Below are 23030 nucleotides of genomic sequence, written 5' to 3' on the forward strand. Positions count from 1 at the left end.
CAACCCTGAAACAGTCTTCAAAAACATTTAAAATTAACTGGTGTAATTAAGTAACTGTACACCTACTTTTAAAAATAAAAATCATGACAAAATGAAAAACAAATCTACATTTTATGTAAGGATAGCTTTTTTTTTAAAAAAAAAGAATCGATCTGTGCTGTACAACAAATCTATGGCACCATGCTGGACTGACGTAGCAGTAATGTTTCTCTTGGCAATCTTTGTTTTCTGTGGACAGTATTCACAAGTGCCCAGCATTTTATGAATGAAACAGATTCTCTGCAATTCGCAAATAAATGCATCAAGTGGTTGCACATCAATAGTATCATATTCAAAAATGGTCAATGAAAATTTTTTTTTTTAAACTAACAACAGTGTTTGGAAAAATCTTAAGCAAGTTAGCAGGTGAAGAGCAGACACAGAGGTGGTAAAGTTTATGAAAGAGAATTGCCTGAAGGAGCACGACTCATGAGGTGCAACATGAAGAGAAAAAAAAATCAGAGGGCATAAATTTCACAAGACATTGCAGCAGGTGTAGTATTATCGCAACTTTCCACTCTTCGTTGAATCAGAATGTGATCCAATGGACTTTTAAAACAATTAAACTAGCATCCAGTTCAACTGGTGATAATTAATTGTGATAAAGCATTTTCTGGAAAATAGTTGCAGGTCAGTGAAAGATCATTCACTCAACAGAATGAAAAATAATCAACATGGCACCATTAAAGTTGTTAGCAAACTACAAGAATTCTACATATTTATATATGTAAATGGATTTCCGAAACAAAATTTCCTCCTTTGATGTCAAGCATACGATACTCTCAGACATTTCTTGAAATATTCAATGCACAGGGAACGGAAACAGCAGAGTCTTAAAGATTTCAAGTGAGGATTAAAGACATTTGGGAACTGTACAGCAGCACAGAACAGTTTGTAGTTAAAAAGAGCACAGCACGCAATAGGCCCCCTTTTCAATAGTGGAGCATCAGTTTTCCTTTGTTTTTTTACCTGACATAAAGGGATCGCTTCTGGCTGGTGCGCAGTGACCCCGATCCTGAGCTAATGCTGCTGTTCATCATCTGCTCCCGTAGATCATGGATTTTGGCTTCAAATCTGCTGTATTCTGGAGAAAAAAAGAAAGATTTCTAAAATCAGTGTGTATTTCTCTTGCACACTTACAGGCTAAGCTAAGAAAACACATCACAGCTCCTCTCTAAATAAAAGCAACTGCCACTGCTTGATGACTGACCATGACCATTAGTCAAAGTTAATAGTTTAATTTGTGGAGCACAGGTTATTAGCCAATCAACGTATTATTCACGCTTTCGAACTTGTGCAAGCAGATACAGTATTAACTCAATGTCGCTCTACCTTTGGTACAGAAGTTAGGACACAATGAGAACAGAAACATCTATCAATTACAATGGAAGCAAAGTTAAATGATCTCTGGAGATGGATTAATTTCCACTTCATTGTTATTCAGAAATTACTCATAGCTATCAACACATATCATTAACAATATATCAGTTTAGAGATCTGTTGAATCCAGACACTAATTTGTGTGGAGTCATTGTGAAGTATATTGGAAATAAAATTGCTTGATAGTAAAGTTTCGATTATTTCTTGAAGAATGAGTTGTAATGACACGACAATTAATCCTCTTTCATGGAAGCCATGGTGCATTAGGGATGTACAGCACATTGACTGGTGCTATCAGAAACAACTGCCATTATTGACAAAATAACAGCACAAAATAAGGCCATGTGTAAAGCAAATTACTATGCGAATATTAAAGGATGGCATCATCTTGGGGCTCCAAAGATAGTTATAAACCATGTCATGCAGAACCCTCACCTGCCAAGAATGAGAGACACCAATTCTGTCATATGAACATTGATTTTAAACTGTTGCTGCAGTGAGGAAATGACTTATTAAACAAACCAGGCACGACTGGAAAAATACATTTACATATTAACAGACATCAAAGGTGAGAAAGCGCATTCCAGGGCCTGCGAAGGAGGATACAATCCACAAGGGCCAGGACTGGTTAGACCAGCTGGTCACATGACTGACTGGCTGTTCCAGGATTTTTTGAACTAGCCACAGAAAGTTTGAGCAGAAAGACTGTTTGCTCCTGGACTGAGATCTCCCCTGTCTGCTCCCATCTCTTTCTCACGGAACTGCAAATTTACTGAAGACACATGAATCCTGAGAGAGAAAAGTCCCCTACAATGAGCAAGGTTTAAGAATAATACTGGGCCCCAATGAAAAGCAGGTTCTACCTACAATCAAGGACTATACAGTGAACTCGAAGATCCGTAACAAAAACCCTCTTCAGAGAACGTCTCAAAAACTTTTCGACTTCATTTCTTCTGCTCTGTTCTGTCTCTACTTGCATGTGTATCGCGTATGCATGCTTGAGTGGGCGCGTCATGTATCCATAGGTGTTAATCAAATTAGCGTTTAATAAATTTCAACCTTTCTTCTTTAAACCTAAGAAAACCTGTTTCTGCTGGTTTCTTTGCCTTATAATTGGAAAGCAGTGAACAAAGATTCACCAAGGGGGAGCTAAAATAAGAGTGTGTTTAAAATTAAACCCTGTCACGGTAAGACCAGGTGAAGGCTGAGGGGGAACCCGAGACACCTTTCTCACCCGGTTGTAACAACCACCTTAGCATAGTTCATGTGAACTTCTCAATTTAAACTGTCTGCAACTCACTTCCAGTTAACCATTAATGGATTGTCATATCTTAACACTAGGTATTTCACAAAGGGCTAACAGCTGATGTTAAATAACTGAACCAGGGAAAACAGGTGAAAATAATTCAAGGAAAATTTCTGAACATCAACACTTAGTCACGAATACTATAAATGTAAGCAGGACTGAAAAGAAGAAAAAAAACTAAATGCTGCACTGAATAATTTCACTGTTCTATAATTAGAAGATGGCACTGCATGCATTGCAGACAACTTTGCAATCTCTGCATTGCTAACTGAAAAAAATCTTAGCATTTCAGAGAATGAAATTGAATAGACCAGCTGTCGACATTTCTGAAGTTGATCTAGAATTTTACTGCTACAAATCTTTCAGATTTAATCTTCGTTCACAAGAAGAGATCAATATAGAAAATGAAAATAATCCCATACTCATTAACTTTAAACAATATAACAGCACTTCTTAAAAAACTGAATTAGATACAAAGAATATTTTGAATTATTTGCCATTGCCACTCACATTTTACATTTATTATGGTGTCTGGAACCTGCAACTTGTGTTGGGCTTTTGAAACCATGTCTTATTTAATACCATTCTTCTGAGCTGTGTTGAACAAATATTACAAGCAGCATAAAGCACATTTCTAAAGAGTAAATGCTGCAATTCTATGATGCAGTTTGCAAATTTCAAGTACACCCATTCTGCAGGAAGGTTTTGCAGTATGATACGCACACCAATTCCTTCAAATGAAATCTCACACGGACAACTTCACTTTCTTTCTGTCATACCCAATTCATTATCCACCAGTAGAAACTACCTTAAAGCAACTTTAAGGGATCATCCTTTTCAGCATCGCTCCTGAAAATCCATCCACTCCCCCACTGGCATTCAATTAGAACATCCGATCACTGCACGCGCAGTTACAACCAGCTTTCTGATATGCAGTGATTACCACTTTCTCTTTGCTACAATGGAGGTCACAGACTGTAACTAAAACGTCGTAACAGATGCAACCAGACTCCAGACTCTACAGAGTCACTTTGTTTCATCACCCGGCTGCTGTTTACAGCAGGGTTATCAGTTATCAAGCAGTCATCTAGAATAGATGACCAGGAAAATGCAATTTTAATATGCTAAGCTGCTACTTAATTTGCAGGACTCATGCAAGTCTCAATTTAGCTACTCATAGCAAGTTAAATAAAAAGCTAAAGCAAGTTTACATTGGAGCAAAACACATTCTGATTTGAACTTAAACATGAATGATTTGAATACACAAGATATTCTGTGCTTTCTTTATAATGTTAACATACACCAGGAATTGGTAAAGGAAGAAAGTGAAGTCTTACTTCTATTGCAAGAATGTTTTTTTCCCCATTCCTCAACCATTTTAGCCAATTAAGTGATTGATTGGTATGCATCACTCTCCTGGGCTAAGAGTGGAGGCAGGCAATATTTCTCCCAAACATCTGTAAGAGTCATTCTAAAGATCAGTCTCTAACTAAGCACATTAAAGCAGCCAGGCATAATTTCTTTCAAAATTCTCTCTTGGGAAATGGGCATCACTGGCCAGGCCAGAATTTACTATCCATCCATAGCTGCCCTTGAGGTGGTGGTGGTCCCATGTGGTGAAAGAACTTGTACAGTGCTGTTAGGTAAGGACTGCCAGGATTATTGAACGATGTGTGTCCAAGTCAGGACAGTGTGTGGACAGAAACATGGACGTGATGGCGTTCCCATAGACTAATTTGATTTCACTTCTTTCTCTTGTTCTTTTCTTACCTATAAACCTGAAACTGCTGAGCAACATCTTATGCACAACTTACATGGCATCCAAGGTGACTGGTGTCCTTTAAATGAACTGGTAAAAGTCATGGGCACAAAGATTTACTGAATTTTTTTTATTTATTTGCTCTTGGGATGTGGTGACACTGGTTTAGGCCTCATTTACTGCTCAAACCTGTTAACCAGTTATCCTGAGAAAGTAGTGGTGGGCATTCTCTCCTTGCATCACTGCAGTTGTTGCAGTTGTCATGCATCGCAGTGTCCGAAGCTCAGACGCAAGATCGCAACTCCGAGTCGAAGTTCCTCGAGGTACAAATGCTTACTGCAAACATGGTTGCTGTGGATCAACACTGGTGTCCACCAGCTCCCACATGCTACAGCTGCAATGTATCACCCACCTTGCTATATCTATTTTATTTTATTTAACTAAATAGAGTTTCAAGTTTTGAAATATCACTCAATGAATATTTGCAGTATTAAGCAATGTAACAAGTTAAGCTATAAATCTAATACAGCACTTATTGCAACCCCCTGCACTGCCCTAGTTTAGAGGAAAAAAATAGTAAAAACTCAACCACTTACCTACTTACCTAACTAATGCCTCCAGACCTCAATTCTCGCTCTCTTGGACTGCTCCTAAGACCAGAACAGCACCTCTACCCTCAGTGCGCCGATTTCCCGAGACAAGTATTCTGTACAAGAAGTAGCTCAATGGAGTACAACATTAATGACTTTCCCTCCATCATAAAGTCAGAAGTGACTGCTGACAATCCACAGCTTTCAGCTGTACTTGCAATTCATCCAGTAATTAGGCATCCCATGCCAATCTGTAATGACTTAAAGGGAAAGTGGGACCTGCTAGCGCTCCCACAACATTGCTACTCTTGTCCTTCTCGGATATCCGTAACGGGGAGGGAAATGCTCTAAGTAATCTTGTTGAAGCACTGCAGTACATCCTATAGATCATGCATACTACAGCCACACCGTGCTGGCACAGAGGGAGTGGATTTTGAGTCCAGTAGTTGGGACACCGGTCGTGCAAACTGCTGTGTCCTGGATGGTGTTGAGCTTTGATGAAAGGTCATAGACCTGATACGTTAACTCTGCTTTTCTCTCCACAGATGCTGCCTGAACTGAGTATTTCCAACATTTTGTGTTTTCGTTTTATAGTATTGCTGTGGCTGCACCCATCCACAAAAGTTGAGTATTTCATCACACTCCTGACTTGAGCTTTGTAGACGGCAGAAAGTCTTTGACAGGTCAGAAAGTAAGAATATGTGGCCACTGTCTTGCTTTTGTAGCCACTGTGTTGGTATGGCTGGTCCTGTTCAGCTGCTTGTCAATGATGACCTCTCCCCACCCATAAAACGTTGATGGTGAGGAGACTCAGTGACGATAACACCTTTCAACGTCATGGGGACATAGCTGGGAGTTCTCTTGCGTGGGATGGTTAGGACAGGCACTTGGGTGGTATGAAATGTTTCCTGCCATTTGCCAGCCGAACCCTGAATGTTACCTCGGTCCTGTTGTAGGTTGGCATGGGATGCTCAATTACTGGATGAATTCCAAGTGCAGCTGAAAACTGTGGAATTATCAGCAAACAGACCCACTCATGATGGAGAGAAAGTAATTAATGAAGCAGCTGAAGATACATAGGCTAAAGATGCTTCTTTGAGTAACTCATGTACTGATGTCCTTGGGTTATGGTGACTGGCGTCTGACAACTATAACTATTTTCCATCAGATGTGACTTCGCCCAATGGAGGTTTGCCCCTTTGATCCCCATTGACTTCAATTTTCCTATGGCTCCTTGAAAGTACCTTGAGGTTAATTGTTTTAAAATGTTTGTATTGATATTCATACATTTAGTTAATCTAAAGGTTGACATTGAAAGAAATGGCCCTGAGTTTGCTCTTCCCAACATGTGGAAACACCATTGACTGTATCAAAGCTTTTCCAAATTTTAAAGACCTCTATTAGGTCATCCCTCAGCCTTCCCTTTTCAAGACAAAAGAGATCCAGCCTGTCTATCCTTTCCTGATAGATAAAACATTGCAGTTGTATCATCCTTGCAAATCCTTTTTGCATCCTCTCCAGTGCCTCTATATCCTCTCAATATGGCTATCCAACTGTGGTTTGTCCAAAGTCTGACAAAACTTTAGCTTAAAACTTATCTATTTTTCAATTCTGTGCCTCTAAGAATAAACCCTTGCCCTTGATTCACCGTTTTTTAAAAAATCGCCTTATTAAACTGCATCACTACTTTTAAGCAATTTGCATATTTGTACTCCCAGATCCCTTTGCTCCCCTGCTCCATTTAGATTATTTTGCAAGTAACGTGTGACCTCACTTTTCTTACCAAAACATAATACCTCACACATTGAAATTCATTTGCCAATTATATGCCCATTCTGCAAGTTTATTACTGTTGTCTTGTAATTTGTTACACTCCTCTTCACACTATTGACCATCACCCCCAATTTGGCGTTGTCTGCAAATTTAAGAATTATGATTAGATTCAAAAATCTAAACTGTTAAGAAAATTGTGAACAGTGGTACCAGCATGGATCCTTGTGTGACCCTGGCTTTACACTCTGAATAGCTATCCTTTACCCTTACTCTCTGCTTTCTGTCTTGCAGCCACCTAAATATCCATTCTGCAACTTGTTACCTGACTCCAAATGCGCTGATCTTATTCATTCGTTTATTATGTCACCTTATTGAAGGCATTTTGGAAATTGGAATTTGGAAATTTAGGTAAATTTAATATATTACCCTTATCTACTCAATTATCTCTTCAAAGAGTTCATTCAGATTGGTCAAGCAAGACATTCCCTTTAGAAATCCATGCTGAACATGAGTCATATTTGTTTTTTTAAGATACGTTTCTATTTTCTCCTTTAGTAGGGACTCCATTATTTTTCCTACCAATGATGTTAAGCTGACTGTTTTATAGATGCCTGGACATATACCTAAAGGGAGGATACAGAACAACGTAAGCCACCTGCCAATTCTCTGGCACTACTTTTTAAAAACGTATTATTAAATGTGTACATTTTTTTTTTATTTGTTCATGGGATGTGGGCATCGCTGGCTAGGCCAGCATTTATTGCCCATCCCTAATTGCCCTCGAGGTGGTGGTGGTGAGCCGCCTTCTTGCACTGCTGCAGTCCATGTGGGGTAGGTACACCCACAGTGCTATTAAGAAGGGAGTTCCAGGATTTTGACTCAGCGGTAGTGAAGAAACGGCAATATAGTTCCAAGTCAGGATGGTGTGTGGCTTGGAGGGGAACTTCCAAATGATGGTGTTCCCATGCATCTGCTGCCCTTGTCCTTCTAGGTGGTAGAGGTCACAGGTTTGAAAGGTGCTGTCTAAGGAGCCTTGGCGCTTTGCTGCAGTGCATCTTGTCGATGGTACACACTGCTGCCACTGTGCGCCAGTGGTGGAGGGAGTGAATGTTTGTAGATGGGCTGCCAATCAAGTGGGCTGCTTTGTCCTGGATGGTGTAGAGCTTCTTGAGTGTTGTTGGAGCTGCACCCATCCAGGCTAGTGGAGAGTATTCCATCACACTCCTGACTTGTGCCTTATAGATGGTGGAGAGGCTTTGAGCAGTCAGGAGATGAGTTACTCACCGCAGCATTCCTAACCTCTGAACTGCTCTTGTAGCCACAGTATTTATATGGCTACTCCAGTTCAGTTTCTGGTCAACGGTAACACCCAGGATGTTGATAGTGGCAGATTCAACAATCGTAATGCCATTGAATGTCAAGGGTAGATGGTTAGATTCTCGCTTGTTGGAGATGGTCATTGGCTGGCACTTAAGTGGCAAGTAACATTAATGCCACACATCAGCCCAAGCCTGGATATAGTCCAGGTCTTGCTGCATTTCTACATTGACTGCTTCAGTATCTGAGGAGTCATGAATGGTGCTGAACATTGTGCAATTAGCAGCGAACATCCCCACTTCTGACCTTATGATTGAAGGAAGGTCACTGATGAGGCACCTGAGGATGGTTGGGCCTAGGACATTACCCTGAGGAAATCCTGCAATGATGTCCTAGAGCTGAGATGTTTGACCTCCAACAACCACAATCATCTTCCTTTGTGCTAGGTACGAATCCAACGAGCGAAGGGTTTTCCCTGATTCCCACCGACTCAAATTTTTCTAGGGCTCCTTGATGCCATACTCGGTCAAATGCTGCCTTGATGTCCAGGGTAGTCACTCTCACCTCACCTCTGGAGTTCAGCTCTTTTGTCCAAGTTTGTCCAAGGCTGTAATGAGGTCAGGAGCTGAGTGTCCCTGGCAGAACTCAAACTGGGAATCACGGAGCAGGTTATTGCTAAGCAAGTGCCGCTTGATAGTACTTTTGACAACACCTTCCATCACTTTATTGAAGATTGAGAGTCGACTGATGGGACAGTAATTGGCCGGGTTGGACTTGTCCTGCTTTTTGTGTACAGGACATACCTGGGCAATTTCCCACATTGACAGGTGGATGCCAGTGTTGTGGCTGTACTGGAACAGCTTGGCTAGGGGCACGGCTAGTTCTGGAGCACAGGTCTTCAGTACTATAGCCAGAATGTTGTCGGGGCCCATAGCCTTTGCAGTATCCAGTGCCTTCAGTCGTTTCTTGATATCACGCAGAGTGAATTTAATTGGCTGAAGACTGGCATATGTGATGCTGGGGACTTCAGGAGGAGGCCGAGATGGACCATCCACTTGGCACTTCTGGCTGAAGATTGTTGCAAATGCTTCAGCTTTATCTTTCGCACTGATGTGCTGGGCTCTGCCATCATTGAGGGGGATATTTGTGAAGCCACCTCTGCCAGTTAGTTGTTTAACTGTCTACCACCATTCATGACTGGATGTGGCAGGTCTGCAGAGCTTAGATCCGATCCGTTGCTTATAGGATCGCTTAGCTCTCTGTCTATCGCATGCTGCTTATGCTGTTTACCACACAAATAGTCCTATGTTGTACCAGGTTGACACCTCATTTTGAGGTATGCCTGGTGCTGCTCCTGGCATGCCCTCCTGCACTGTTCATTGAACCAGGGTTGGTCCCCCGGCTTGATAGTAATGGTAGAGTGGGGGATGTACCAGGCCATGAGGTTCCAGATTGTAGTTGAATACAATTCTGCTGCTGATGATGGCCATCTCTTCTCTCGCTTCTTCAGATGCAATCCAACCAGACAAGGGGTTTTATCCAGAGTTAGATCTCTCCTCCATTTTAAATGCGGTCATTAGCGAACATTCCCAACTTCTGACCTTATGATGGAGGGAAGATTATTGATGAAGCAGTTGAAGATGATTGGCCCCAAGGAACTCCTGCAGCAGTGCCCTGGGGTGGAGATGAATGGCCTGCAATAACAATCATCTTCCTTTGTGCTAGGTTTGACTTGAGCCTGTGGACAGCTTTATCCCAGATTCCCAGGGACTTCAATTTTACTTGGGCACCTTGATGCCACACTCTGTCAAAAGCTGCCTTGATTTCAAGGGCAGTCACTCTCACCTCACCTCAGGAATTCAGCTCTTTTGTCTATGCTTGAACCAAGGTTGGAATGAGCTCTGAACCTGAACTGAACATCAGTGAGCAGGTTACTGCTGAGTAACTACAGCTTTATAGCACTGTCGACAACATCTTCCCTCACTTTGCTGATGATTGTAATTGGCTGGATTGGATTTGTCCTGCTTTCTGTAGACAGGACAAACCCAGGCAATTTTCCATTTTGTCAGGTAGTTGTCAGTATTGTAGCTGTATTGGAATAGATTGGCTAGAGACGTGGCTAGTTCTGCAGCAAAACTCTTCATCAACCAGATGTTGTCGGGGCCCATAGCCTTTACTGTACACAGTGCCTTCAGCAGTTTATGGATATCAGGTGGAGTGAATCGAATTGGCTCAAGACTGGTACCTGAAACAGTGGTGAACTCAAGAGGTGGCCAATATGTATTATCTGCTTGGGACTTCTGGCTGAAGGTGCTTGCAAACACTTCAACCTTGTCTTTTGCACTCATATGCTAAGCTCCACCACCACTGAGGATTGTCCACTGCCATTCATGACTGATGGGGCAGGACTGCAGAACTTTGATCTGATCTGTTGGTTGTGGGATCGTTTATGGTTTAGATGGCATATAGTCCTGTGTGGTAGCTTCACCAGGTTAGCACCTCATTTAAGGGTTCCTGGGTGCCGCTCCTGGCATGCTCTCCTACACTCCTCATTGAACCAGGGCTGATCTGTTGGTTTGATGCTAATGGCGGATTCAAGGATATACTAGGCCACGAAGTAGAAGATTTGGTTGAGTACAATTCTGCTGCTACTGATGACCCACAGCACCTCACAAATGCCCAGTTTTGAGCGTAGTTCTGTTCTGAGTTCATCCTATTGAGTACAGCGGCAGTTCCATACAACACGATGGAGGATGCCCTCAGTGTGAAGACAGGATTTGGTCTCCACAAGGACTGTGTGGTGGTCACTCCTACCAATACTGACATGCATCTGTGACAGGCAGATTAATGAGGACGAGGTCGAGTGGTTTTCCCTCATGTTGGTTCTCTCACCACTTGCCATTGGCCCAGTCTGGCAGTTATGTCCTCAGTACTAAGGCAGCTTGGCCAGTAGCGGTGTTATTGAGCCACTCTTGGTGATGGACATTGAAATCTGCCACCCAGAGTACATTCTGTACCCTTGCTACCTTTACAAGTCTGTGGTACAGTTCTCCCAATTTTGTCTCAAGTCCCCAGATGCTCGGGAGGGAGACTTAGCAGGGTTGACTGGGAAAGGTGTGTCTTTGTTGTGTCCAGTACCTAGGTCGATACTGAGTGATTATTTTATTCTTAAGACTTTTTCATAGCAGCTTGATACAACTGAGTGGCTTGCTGGACCATTTCAGAGGGCAGCTAAGATTCAAACACATAGGTCAGACTGGGTAAGGCTAGCAGATTTCCTTCCCTAAAGGAAAATGAACCAGATGTGTTTTTACAATGACCTGGTAATTTCACTATTATTACCACCATTTTACTACAGGTTTATTTATTTAACTAAATTTCAACACCCCAGCTACTGTGGAGGGATTTGAATTCATGTCTCCTGGATCCTTAGTCCAGGCCTCTGATTACTCGCCCAGTAACAGAATCCATTATGCTACTGTACGCACTAAAGTAGTGAATCTTCTAAATAAAAGAATTCTTCGCAGTATCGGTTTCAAGTTTGTGTTGTTATGACCAGGTGAGGAAGGGGTCTCGGGCTCCCCTCTTGGTCTTTTCCTGGTTTGGCCGGAACAGGGTTTAATTTTTAAAACAGCATTTTTAGCTTCACCTCAGTGAGTCCTTGCTCACTGCTCTCTAATTGTAGTTGTAAAGAAATCAACCAGACAGGTTTTCTGAGATTTAAACAAGGTGTAAGTTTATTAACCTTAGAACTCTAATTTAGTTAAAACTACTAAGTGTATGCGACGCGACCACGTTAGCATGCATATGCAATAAACACGCACACTAATAGATACAGAGGAGGAGAAAGAATTAAAAGGGGAAAGGTTTGAAGCAGTGGATGTAATTCAGTTACTGGTTTTGGGTTGGATGTAAAATCTTTGACTGAAATCAAGTCTTGCTATTCTCACTGGGGCGCAGTGCACACTTTCAAACTTGTTTCGCTGGGACCAGAAGGTTGCAGGGGATCTTCTGTCTTGAGGCTGAAGTTACTTCCATGGGTCCATGGAACTTTGCGTGCGAAAGAGACATTTCTCCTTGGTTCTCAACTTGCAGTCTGTCTCAACACTTTTCTATGAGCACAATTCAATTAACTCCCAGGTTGACTAACAGTTCAGTCATGTGACTAGCTTCTTGTTTGAAACAGCCTCGCCTGCGAGGTTTGTAGATTCCTCAGCGCTTACCAGACACAGTCACTCAGTGAGGGGTGGAATGCTGGCTCTTTCACATTCAATGACTCTCAATGTCTCTTGATTATCACTATTGACAAAATCCATCTGGCTGATTGGCTCAAGGAGTACTTCCATTGTCTCTCTAGACAACTGTTTCTTGGAATGCAAATGTGCAGCCATGTTTTCAGTCACTCAGTCCTGTGGCCTTTTTAAACAAGTCCAGTAAACGTTCAAATAAGGTTCCATATGACAAAATTAATGTTTCATTTTGGCAGGTGTAGTTTCCATCCGTGTGCTCCAGCTTTACTTGGCTCAGTTTTATGTATATTTTTGGGATCACTTTATTATACCATTTAATTTTGTATATACCTTATTAACAAGGTGCCACCCCCACCCCGTCAAACTCCCTTTTCTAAGATATGAAGCTTGAATTGTTGTAATCTTTAGTTTAAATCCATGGCTCTAAACATTTGCAGGTCTTTTTACTCTTTGCACAACCTCTGGGAACATGTACACTACAATTCTGCTATACATATCCCAGCATTCTTTTCAAATCTGAGTTACGATGGCAGACACAAAGTAATTAATCAGCCATCTTTCCTCAGCCTTTTTAATGTCTCCCTCTTCCTGTACAGTCTGATAACTGGTGCGAATATTTTTGACCAATGTGAAATAGGTTACATTTATCAATGTTAAATTTAATGGACCAATCTGTATGCTCAATTATATAACCAACCTACATCCATCTGTAAACATTTTGGAGCATCTTTCATCTGTCCTGCTCTTCCCATTTTGCTGTCCTCAGCAAATTTGACAAGTTACATTTGGTTTTGAAATGAAGCTCATTTAATGTACATTAGAAATAATAGCATAAGTACTGACACCTGTACAATTCACCCCAGCAGAGGACTGTTTCACGATTGAGACCAATAAAGCAGCCTTTTTTTAATTCTTAAAAGCCTGGAAGTTTACGAAGTTCAGACTAACTTGATGCTAACCAATTGGTATTTTTCCTCATTCTTTTTGCCAGCAACGAAAAGAGCTCAAAAGAAGTAAAACCGCAGGCCAAATTTGGCCCCAGGGCTGTGTCTTGGACACTGCCATTTTATGTCCAAATAACTGAAAACAATTAAAAAAAACATAATAAATATATGCTTGGTGTTCTAACTTTAATCACAGAGAAGTAGGCAGTGAATTTATGCCTGAGATTTGCTGGTATCATGCATTAAAATGCCATCAATATTTAAAAGAACATCAGATAGAACTAGGTTAAATTTCCTAAGTCTGCAAGCATGAAAATCCTGACTGAGTCTGATCAAGATCATAATTGTAAGCTGCACTGATGAGAAAATTGTCACTCAAGTAATCTTGTAGTGAAATATAAACAAAATCTCAACAGACCAATTTCCTTCCTGTTCACTTTGCATGCACCTCTGTTTTGTGGCATTTTTAAAAATTCATTCGTGGGATGTGGGCATCGCTGGCTAGGCCAGCATTTATTGCCCATCCCTAATTGCCCTTGAGAAATGTTGGTGAGCTGTCTTCTTGAACCGCTGCAGCCAATGTGCGGTAGGTACACCCACAGTGCTGTTAGGAAGGGAGTTCCAGGATTTTGACCCAGCGACAGTGAAGGAACGGCGGCGATACAGTTCCAAGTCAGGATGGTATGTGACTTGGAGGGGAACTTGCAGGTGGTGGTGTTCCCATGCATTTGCTGCCCTTGTCCTTCTAGTTGGTAGAGGTCGCGGGTTTGGAAGGTGCTGCCTAAGGAGCCTTGGTGCACTACTGCCGTGCATCTTGTAGATGGTACACACTGCTGCCACTGTGCGTCGGTGGTGGAGGGAGCGAATGTGTGTAGAGGGGGTGCAATCAAGCGGGCTGCTTTGTCCTGGATGGTGTCGAGCTTCTTGAGTGTTGTTGGAGCTGCACCCATCTAGGCAACTGGAGAGTATTCCATCACACTCCTGACTTGTGCCTTGTAAACAGCAGACAGGCTTTGGGGAGTCAACAGGTGAATTACTCGCCGCAGGATTCCTAGCCTCTGACCTGCTCTTGTAGCCACGGTATTTAAATGGCTACTCCAGTTCAGTTTCTGGTCAATGGTAACCCTTAGGATGTTGATAGTAGGGGATACAGCGATGGTAATACCATTGAATGTCTCAAGGGGAGATGGTTAGAGTCTCTCTTGTTGGAGATGGTCATTGCCTGGCACCTGTGTGGCATGAATGTTATTTGCCACTTATCAGCCCAAGCCTGGATATTGTCCAGGTCTTGCTGCATTTCTACATGGACTGCTTCAGTATCTGAGGAGTCACGAATGGTGCTGAACACATTGTGCAATCATCAGCGAACATCCCCACTTCTGACCTTATGATTGAAGAAATGTCATTGAAGATGGTTGGACCTTGGACACTACCCTGAAGAACTCCTGCAGTGATGTCCTGGAGCTCAGATGATTGACCTCCAACAACTACAACCATCTTCCTTTGCGCTAGGTCTGACTCCAGCCAGCTGAAGGTTTCCCCCGATTCCCATTGACCTCAGTTTTGCTAGGGCTCCTTGATGCCATACTCGGTCAAATGCTGCCTTGATGTCAAGGGCAGTCACTCTCACCTCACCTCTCGAGTTCAGCTCTTTTGTCCATGTTTGAACCAAGGCTGTAATGAAGTCAGGAGCTGAGTAACCCTGGTGGAACCCAAACTGAGCGTCAATGAGCAGGTTATTGCTAAGCAAGTGCTGCTTGATGGCACTGCTGATGACCCCTTCCATCACTTTACTGATGATTGAGAGTCGACTGATGGGGTGGTAATTGGCCAGGTTCAACTTGTCCTGCTTTTTGTGTACAGGACATACCTGGGCAATTTTCCACATTGCAGGGTAGATGCCAGTGTTGTAACTGTCCTGGAACTGCTTGGCTAGGGGTGCGGCTAGTTCTGGAGCACAGGTCTTCAGTACTATTGCTGGAATATTGTCAGGGCCCATAGCCTTTGCAGTATCCAGTGCCTTCAGTCATTTCTTGATATCACGCAGAGTGAATCGAATTGGCTGAAGTCTGGCATCTGTGATGCTGGGAACTTCAGGAGGGGGCTGAGATGGATCATCAACTCGGCATTTCTGGCTGAAGATTGTTGCAAATGCTTCAGCCTTATTTTTCGCACTGATGTGCTGGGCTCCTCCATCAATGAGGATGGGGATATTTATGGAGCCACTTCCTCCAGTTAGTTGTTTAATTGTCCACCACCATTCACAGCTGGATGTGGCAGGACTGCAGAGCTTAGATCTGATCTGTTGGTTATGGGATCGCTTAGCTCTATCACATGTTGTTTACGCCGTTTGGCACGCAGATAGTCCTGTGTTGTAGCTTCACCAGGTTGACACCTCATTTTGAGGTATGCCTGGTGCTGCTCCTGGCATACCCTCCTGCACTCTTCCTTGAACCAGGGTTGGCCTCCTGGCTTGATGGTAATGGTAGAATGGGGGATATGCCGGGCCATGAGGTTATAGATTGTAGTTGAGTACAATTCTGCTGCTGCTGAGGGCCCACGGCGCCTCATGGATGCCCAGTTTTGCAATGCTAGATCTGTTCGAAATCTATCCCATTTAGCACGGTGGTTGTGCCACACAACACGAAGGAGGGTATCCTCAGTGAAGGAGGGACTTGGTCTCCACAAGGACTGTGCGGTGGTCACTCCTACCAATACTGTCATGGACAGATGCATCTGCAGCAAGCAGATCGGTGAGGACGAGGTCAAGTGTGTTTTCCCCTCTTATTGTTTCCCTCACCACCTGCCACATACCCAGTCCAGCAGATATGTCCTTTAGGACTCAGCCAGCTCGGTCAGTAGTGGTGCTACCGAGCCACTCTTGGTGATGGACATTGAAGTCCCCTACCCAGATTACATTGTGTCCTTGCCACCCTCAGTGCTTCCTCCAAGTGCTGTTCAACATGGAGGAGTACTGACTCATCAGCTGAGGGAGGGCGGTAGGTGGTAATCAGCAGGAGGTTTCCTTGTCCATGTTTGATCTGATGCCATGAGACTTCATTGGGTCTGGAGTCGATGTTGAGGACTCCCAGGGCAACTCCCTGCCTACTGTATACCACTATGCCTCCACCTCTGCTGGGTCTGTCCTGCTGGTGGGACAGAACATACCCGGGGATGGTGATGGCAGTGTCTGGGACATTGTCTGTCAGGTATGATTCCGTGAGTATGACTATGTCAGGCTGTTGTTTGACTAGTCTGTGGGACAGCTCTCCCAACTTTGGCACAAGCCCCCAGATGTTAGTAAGGAGGACTTCGCAGGTCGACAGGGCTGGGTTTGCCGTTGTCGTTTCCGGTGCCTAGGTCGATGCCGGGTGGTCCATTCGGTTTCATTCCTTTTTATTGACTTCGTAGTGGTTAGATACAACTGAGTGGCTTGCTAGGCCGTTTGAGGGCATGTAAGAGTCAGCCACATTGCTGTGGGTCTGGAGTCACATGTAGGCCAGACCAGGTAAGCACAGCAGATTTCCTTCCCTAAAAGACATTAGTGAACCAGATGGGTTTTTACAACCATTGACAGTGGTTTCATGGCCATTAGACTAGTTTTTTAATTCCAGATTTATTAATTGAATTCAAATTTCACCTTTTGCTGTGGAATTTGAACCCCTGCCCCCAGAGCAATACCCTGGGTCTCTGGGTTACTAGTCCAGCGACAATACCACTACGCCACCGCCTCCTCCAATCCTTCAATGCAATTCACGTAGGCAAGCTCTGGATACATAGAAAATTGTACTTAAGTTCACTGAATTACAAATAAATTATTGTTAGATGCATCAAAGTTAGCACGCATTTGGGTTATAAACCATAAATTTTCATTCTACTATGTTACAAGGCAGCAACACATAGACCAACATCATCAAAAAATCCAATCACAAAATGGAAGCAGTTTTTCATCTCCGCTCAAAATGTGCAATTGCTTTGGTTGCAGGCTAGTCTCCATTTTCTATATAGTATCTGCATATTGGCAGTGGAGTTGACAATAACCAATGGCAATGTGCTAGTGAACCAAAAGACAGGGATTTGCTTTATTGGCAGACAGGAAAACATTATAAGGTTATTTCTTTGCTGTATTGAGTTTGTAATAGAGATTACAACAGGTCTGTGTTAGACCTGTGACCGCAATACTTTGTTAAATCAAGAGTTTGGCATGTCTGTATATCATGTGTTGTAACTACCATGTCTCCATTCCTGTACTTGCACTGTTTTATCCAATATATTTTATGAATAGCTCAGATTTGATGTTTTAGTTTTATGTTGTACCTACTGTACGTCCAAGACCATTCAGGTAAGATTAACAGCTGTTACTGTGGACTAGAGAATGTCCACTGCTCTTCTGGTCTCTTATTCTTTCTTCTCAATTCACTGCATGTTGCTCTTGTTGATTTTCTGCTCTAGCAATTGCTCATACCCTGCTCAACTCCCATCATGCAACTGTTCCAGGCTCATTGCCCCTCTTGGGAATTCTCTGGCATAGCCAATGGTTAAACATGCTGCTGTCCCTCAGCAGCCGGATGATTTGACCTCATTGCCACCCTTTATGTTGCAACCCTGAATCCTGCACTTGATTCAATCCCCTATACCCCCTCCACTCTCCTCAGTATGCTCCGTCTAATCTACCTAGAGACTCTGCAGACAAGGTAGAAAAAATGGTTTGACTGATAGGAATGGAGAAATTGTACCATGGAAGTAGATAGAGAGGAAAATGGAATGGTAAGACATTGATAGACGGCTGTGAGGGCAAGTGAGAAAGGATTTTGGTAAAGATGGCACAGAAGCGGAATAGACAATCAACAATCTTGCATCAGAATGCTAACACCTTGGATCTGATTAAAAATTGCTTTACTGAGAGTAATTCTCTCTCACATTTGCTATACATTCCATGGAATCCCATAGTGTTCCATCCCATGCTCCTCTAGTGCTTGTTCTACCACCTTATATTCCACTAACCTGCCCTTCATCAACTCGGCAATTGATCACCCTTTGCTAGCTTTATCAAAAATCTCCTCCCTCACTCAGCCTTCTAAAATTGTTCATGGCTCTACTTCCCTCCATCATCAATTTCCATAGCAGAGTTCGTCATGATTCCATTCCTATCAAACAGTTTCTCCTCTATTGTCTGCAAGGACATTTTTGGTGTCATCCAGTGTTCTCACCTATCTTCCATATTTTGCTCCTTGGCAGCAGTGAATGCAATCACAGGGGTAGCTTTGATATGGACAGTAATGGTGGACAATTGTGCCTTCTTTAACTGCTGTTCAGTGTTTACAGTTTCAGTAAGTATTGAATGACTAAAAGATTACAAGATGATGTTCTAAAATTGAATGGCAATGGACAAAATATCCCAATGGTGCATCAACAAAATCACTGTTGCCAGCTGCTATAAAGACAGTACTTATTTCAGTCTAGACCTTATATTTAATCATCCTATTCTGACATATAGGAGTTACTTTGTTATGAGGCTTGAAGATTTTCTTCACTTCAATACACAGGTACAACAGTCGCTTTAACACCATTCGAAAGCAGCTTTCAACGAAATTGCTGCACTTTTAAACACGAAGGAATTTTAGCCCAGGGCAATCTTTGTTTAAATCTTCTGCATTCACTCCAAGGAGCTTTTCTTTTTAAAATACAGACATTTATTCACTTTAAATCCTGTCCTCCAGAAGCAGATTATCCATGCGTACCAGGCAAAGGGGCATTTATGCATCTACTCCTAATAATTCAGACACTAAGCTAAAAATAATTGTATTTAATAATTGGATTGCTCTTTCAAAGAGCTGGGACAAGCATGATGGGCCAAATGGCCTCCTCCTGTACTATATTATTCAATGAATTTGAAATAAGCAAGGTAGGAACTTATCTGATAATTCCTTTGCTTTAGTACTGTGAATTGGAAACTCAATAAAAACAGACTGTATATTACTTAATGGAAATCATTCCTAGCTGTAATTGTTTATTTTGGAGGCCGGGGGCTGGGGGGGTGTGGTTGGTAGAGAAAGACAGAGAGTGATAATGAGAGCACATTTTTGCTCCCTAGCATAAACGTAACATGTAGAAATTAAGGAAACAACCAGTACTATAGTTGTAACCACCAACTATTTTAAAAAAACTACACACCTTAACAATGCTGGATATAGGTTTTTATTCATACAATCATTGAAAGTTTACGCCACAGAAAGAGGCCATCGTGTCTGTGCTGGCCAAAAAACAATCCACCCATTCTAATCCCACCTTCCAGCATTTCTGCAGATTATTTGAAGTGCATATCCAGACTCCTTTTGAGTGAGCCGAGGGTTTCTGCCTCAACTGCCTTTTCAGACAGCGCGTTCCAGACCCCCACCATTCTCTGGGTGAAAAAAAATTTCCTCATCTCCTCTCTCTCTAATTCTTCTACCAGTCACTTTAAATCTATGCCCCTAGTCACTGACCTTTCTCCTAAGGTAAATAGGCCCTTCACCTCCACTCTATCCAGGCCCCTCAAAATTTTGGACATTTCAATCAGATCTCCCCTTTGCCTTGTTTGACCTCCCCAAACGCATCACCTCACACTTCTTTAGATAGAATTCCATTTGCCACTTTTCTGCCCATCTGACCAGATCTTACTGCATCCTACAGCTATCCTCCCCACTATCTACCACATGGCCAACCTTTGTGTCATCTGCAAACTTCTTGATCATGCCCCCTAAATTTACATCCAAATCTTTTATACCACAAAAAGCAGGGGACCCAGTACTGAGCCTTGCAAACCACTACTGGAAACAGCTCTCCAGTCGAAAAAATGTCAACAATTACCCTTTGTTTCCTGCCACTGAGCCAATTTTGTATCCACCTTGCTACATTTCTCTGGATATCATGGGATTTTTTTTAACCAGTCTGCCATGTGGGACCTTGTCAAAAGCCTTGCTAAAAATCCATGTAGAGCACATCAACTGCACTACCCTCATCTATCTTCCTTGTTACTTCTTCAAAAAATTTGCTCAAGTTGGCTAGACAAGGTCTTCCCTGAACAAATCCATGCTGACTATCCTTGATTAATCTGTGCCTTTCTAAGTGACAGGTTAGACTGATTGGCCTGTAATTATTTGGTCTGTCCCTTGGTCCATTTTTAAACAGAGGTGCAATGCTAGCAGTCCTCCATTCCTCTGGCACCAATCAGTATCCAGTGAGGACTGGAAAATGATGGTCAAACCTTCCGCTATTTCCTCTCGCGCTTCTTTTTATAGCCTGGAGTACATTTCATCCGGCCCTGGTGATTTATCAACTTTCAAGGATGCTAATCCCATTAATACTTCCTCTCTTCCTTTCTTTATTACATCCAATACTTCACACCCCTCTTCCTTAACTACCTTGTCCTCACCAATCTGCCTATCGCAGATGCATCTGTCCATGACGGTATTGTTAGGAGTGACCACCGCACAGTCCTTGTGGAGACAAAGTCCCATCTTTACATTGAAGATATCCTCCATCGTGTTGTGCGCCACTACCACCGTGCTGAACAGGATAGATTTCTAACAGATCTAGCAACTCAAAACTGGGCATCCATGAGGCGCTGTGGGCCATCAGCAGCAGCAGAATTGTACTCAACCACAATCTGTAACCTCATGGCCTGGCATATCCCCCACTCTAACATTACCATCAAGCCAGGGGATCAACCCTGGTACAAAGAAGAGTGCAGGAGAACATGCCAGGAGCAGCACCAGGCATACCTCAAAATGAGATGTCAACCTGGTGAAGCTACAACCCTGGACTACTTGTCTGCCAAACAGTGTAAGCAGCATGCGATAGACAGAACGAAGCAATCCCACCATCAATGGATCAGATCTAAGCTCTGCAGTCCTGCCATATCCAGTCATGAATGGTGGTGGACAATTAAACAACTAACAGGAAGAGGAGGCTCCACAAACATTAACATTATCAATGATGGGGGAGCCCAGCACATCAGTGCAAAAGATAAGGCATTTGCAACAATCTTCAGTCAGAAGCGCTGAATGGTTGACCCATCTCAGCCTCCTCCTAAAGTCCCCAGCATCACAGATGCCAGACTTCAGTCAATTTGATTCACTCCATGTGATATCAAGAAACGACTGAAGGCACTGGATATTGCAAAGGCTATGGGTCCTGACAACATTCCGGCAATAGTACTAAAGTCCTGTGCTCCAGAACTTGCCGCACCCCTCGCCAAGCTGTTCCAACACTGGAATCTACCTAACAATGTGGAAGATTGCCCAGGTATGTCCTGTACACAAAAAGCAGGACAAATCCAACCCGACTAATTACTGCCCCATCAGTCTACTCTTGATCAGTAAAGTGATGGAAGGTGTTGTCGACAGTTCTATCAAGTGGCACTTGCTTAGCAACACCTTTATACCCAGTCTACTAACCCAACTATGCCTTTCTGAAATATCTCTACTTTTCCCAAGAATTTGTTATGTCTCTTAAGTGATATCAGCAATGTTGTTAGGGCCCATAGTCTTTGCTCAGTTTGGGTTTCACCAAGGCCACTCAGTTCCTGACCTCATTACAGCCTTGGTTCAAACATGGACAAAAGAGCTGAACTCCAGAGGCGAGGAGAGAGTGACTACCCTTGACATCAAGGCAGCATTTGACAGAGTATGGCATCAAGGAGCCCTAGCAAAACTGGCGTCATTGGGAATCAGGGAAAACTCTCCGCTGGTTGGCGTCATACTTAGCGCAAAGATGGTTATGGATGTCGGAGGTCAATCATCTCAGCCCCAGGACATCGCTGCAGGAGTTCCTCAGGGTAGTGTCCTAGGCCCAACCATCTTCAGCTGCTTCAATGACCTTCCTTCAATCATAAGGTCAGAAGTAGGGATGTTCACTGATTGTACAATGTTCAGCAACATTCGCGACTCCTCCGATAATGAAGCAGCCCATGTCCAGATGCCGCAAGACCTGGACAACATCCAGGCTTGGGCTAAGTGGTAAGTAACATTAGTGCCACACAAGTGCCAGGCAATAACCATCTCCAACAAGAGAGAATCTAACCATCTCCCCTTGACATTCAATGGCATTATGATCACTGAATCCCCCACTAACAACATCCTGGGGGTTACCATTGATCGGAAACTGGACTGGAGTAGCTATATAAATACAATGGCTACAAGAGCAGGTCAGAGGCTAGGAAACCTGCGGCGAGTAACTCATCTCCTGACTCCCCAAAGCCTGTCCACCATCTACAAGGCACAAGAGTTGGTGCAGGAGGGAGGGTTTGAGATTCCTAGACCACTGGGACTGTTTTTGGGGAAGGTGGGACTTGTACAAGGTCTACATCTGAACCAGAGGGGGACTAAAATCCTTGCTGGTGGGTTTGCTAGTGCTGTTGGGAGGAGTTTAAACTAATTTGGCAGGGGGAGGGGATGCAGACTCCTAGCAGAATAGGGACACAGGAAAGCGAACAAGTCAGAGGGAATACAGCGGAAGTAAGTTTCAAGGGAGTAAGACCAAGATGGAAGGCCTCTACTTTAATGCCAGGAGTATTGCAGGTAAAAAAGGATAAGTTAAGGGCAAGGATTGACACGTGGAAATGTGATATAGTAGCCATCGCGGAGACATGGTTGAGGGAGGGGCAGGATTGGCAGCTCAATATCCCGGGAT

At 43.1% G+C, this 23030-nt stretch overlaps 1 protein-coding gene across 11 annotated transcripts in view; it reads right to left on the reverse strand.

Moving 5' to 3' along the window:
- The window catches only part of dlg1b (discs large MAGUK scaffold protein 1b), a 438658-nt gene that overhangs the window by 76738 nt on the left and 338890 nt on the right, over positions 1 to 23030 (reverse strand). For all 11 annotated transcript variants that reach the window (XM_068042457.1, XM_068042451.1, XM_068042454.1 and 8 more), the window contains one exon: positions 1009 to 1123. In XM_068042457.1, the coding sequence (XP_067898558.1) occupies positions 1009 to 1123 (115 nt within the window). The remainder of the gene's footprint in view (positions 1 to 1008; positions 1124 to 23030) is intronic.

The sequence above is a fragment of the Heterodontus francisci genome, chromosome 11 (genome assembly GCF_036365525.1).
Source record: "Heterodontus francisci isolate sHetFra1 chromosome 11, sHetFra1.hap1, whole genome shotgun sequence".
In the NCBI taxonomy this organism is placed as follows: domain Eukaryota; kingdom Metazoa; phylum Chordata; class Chondrichthyes; order Heterodontiformes; family Heterodontidae; genus Heterodontus; species Heterodontus francisci.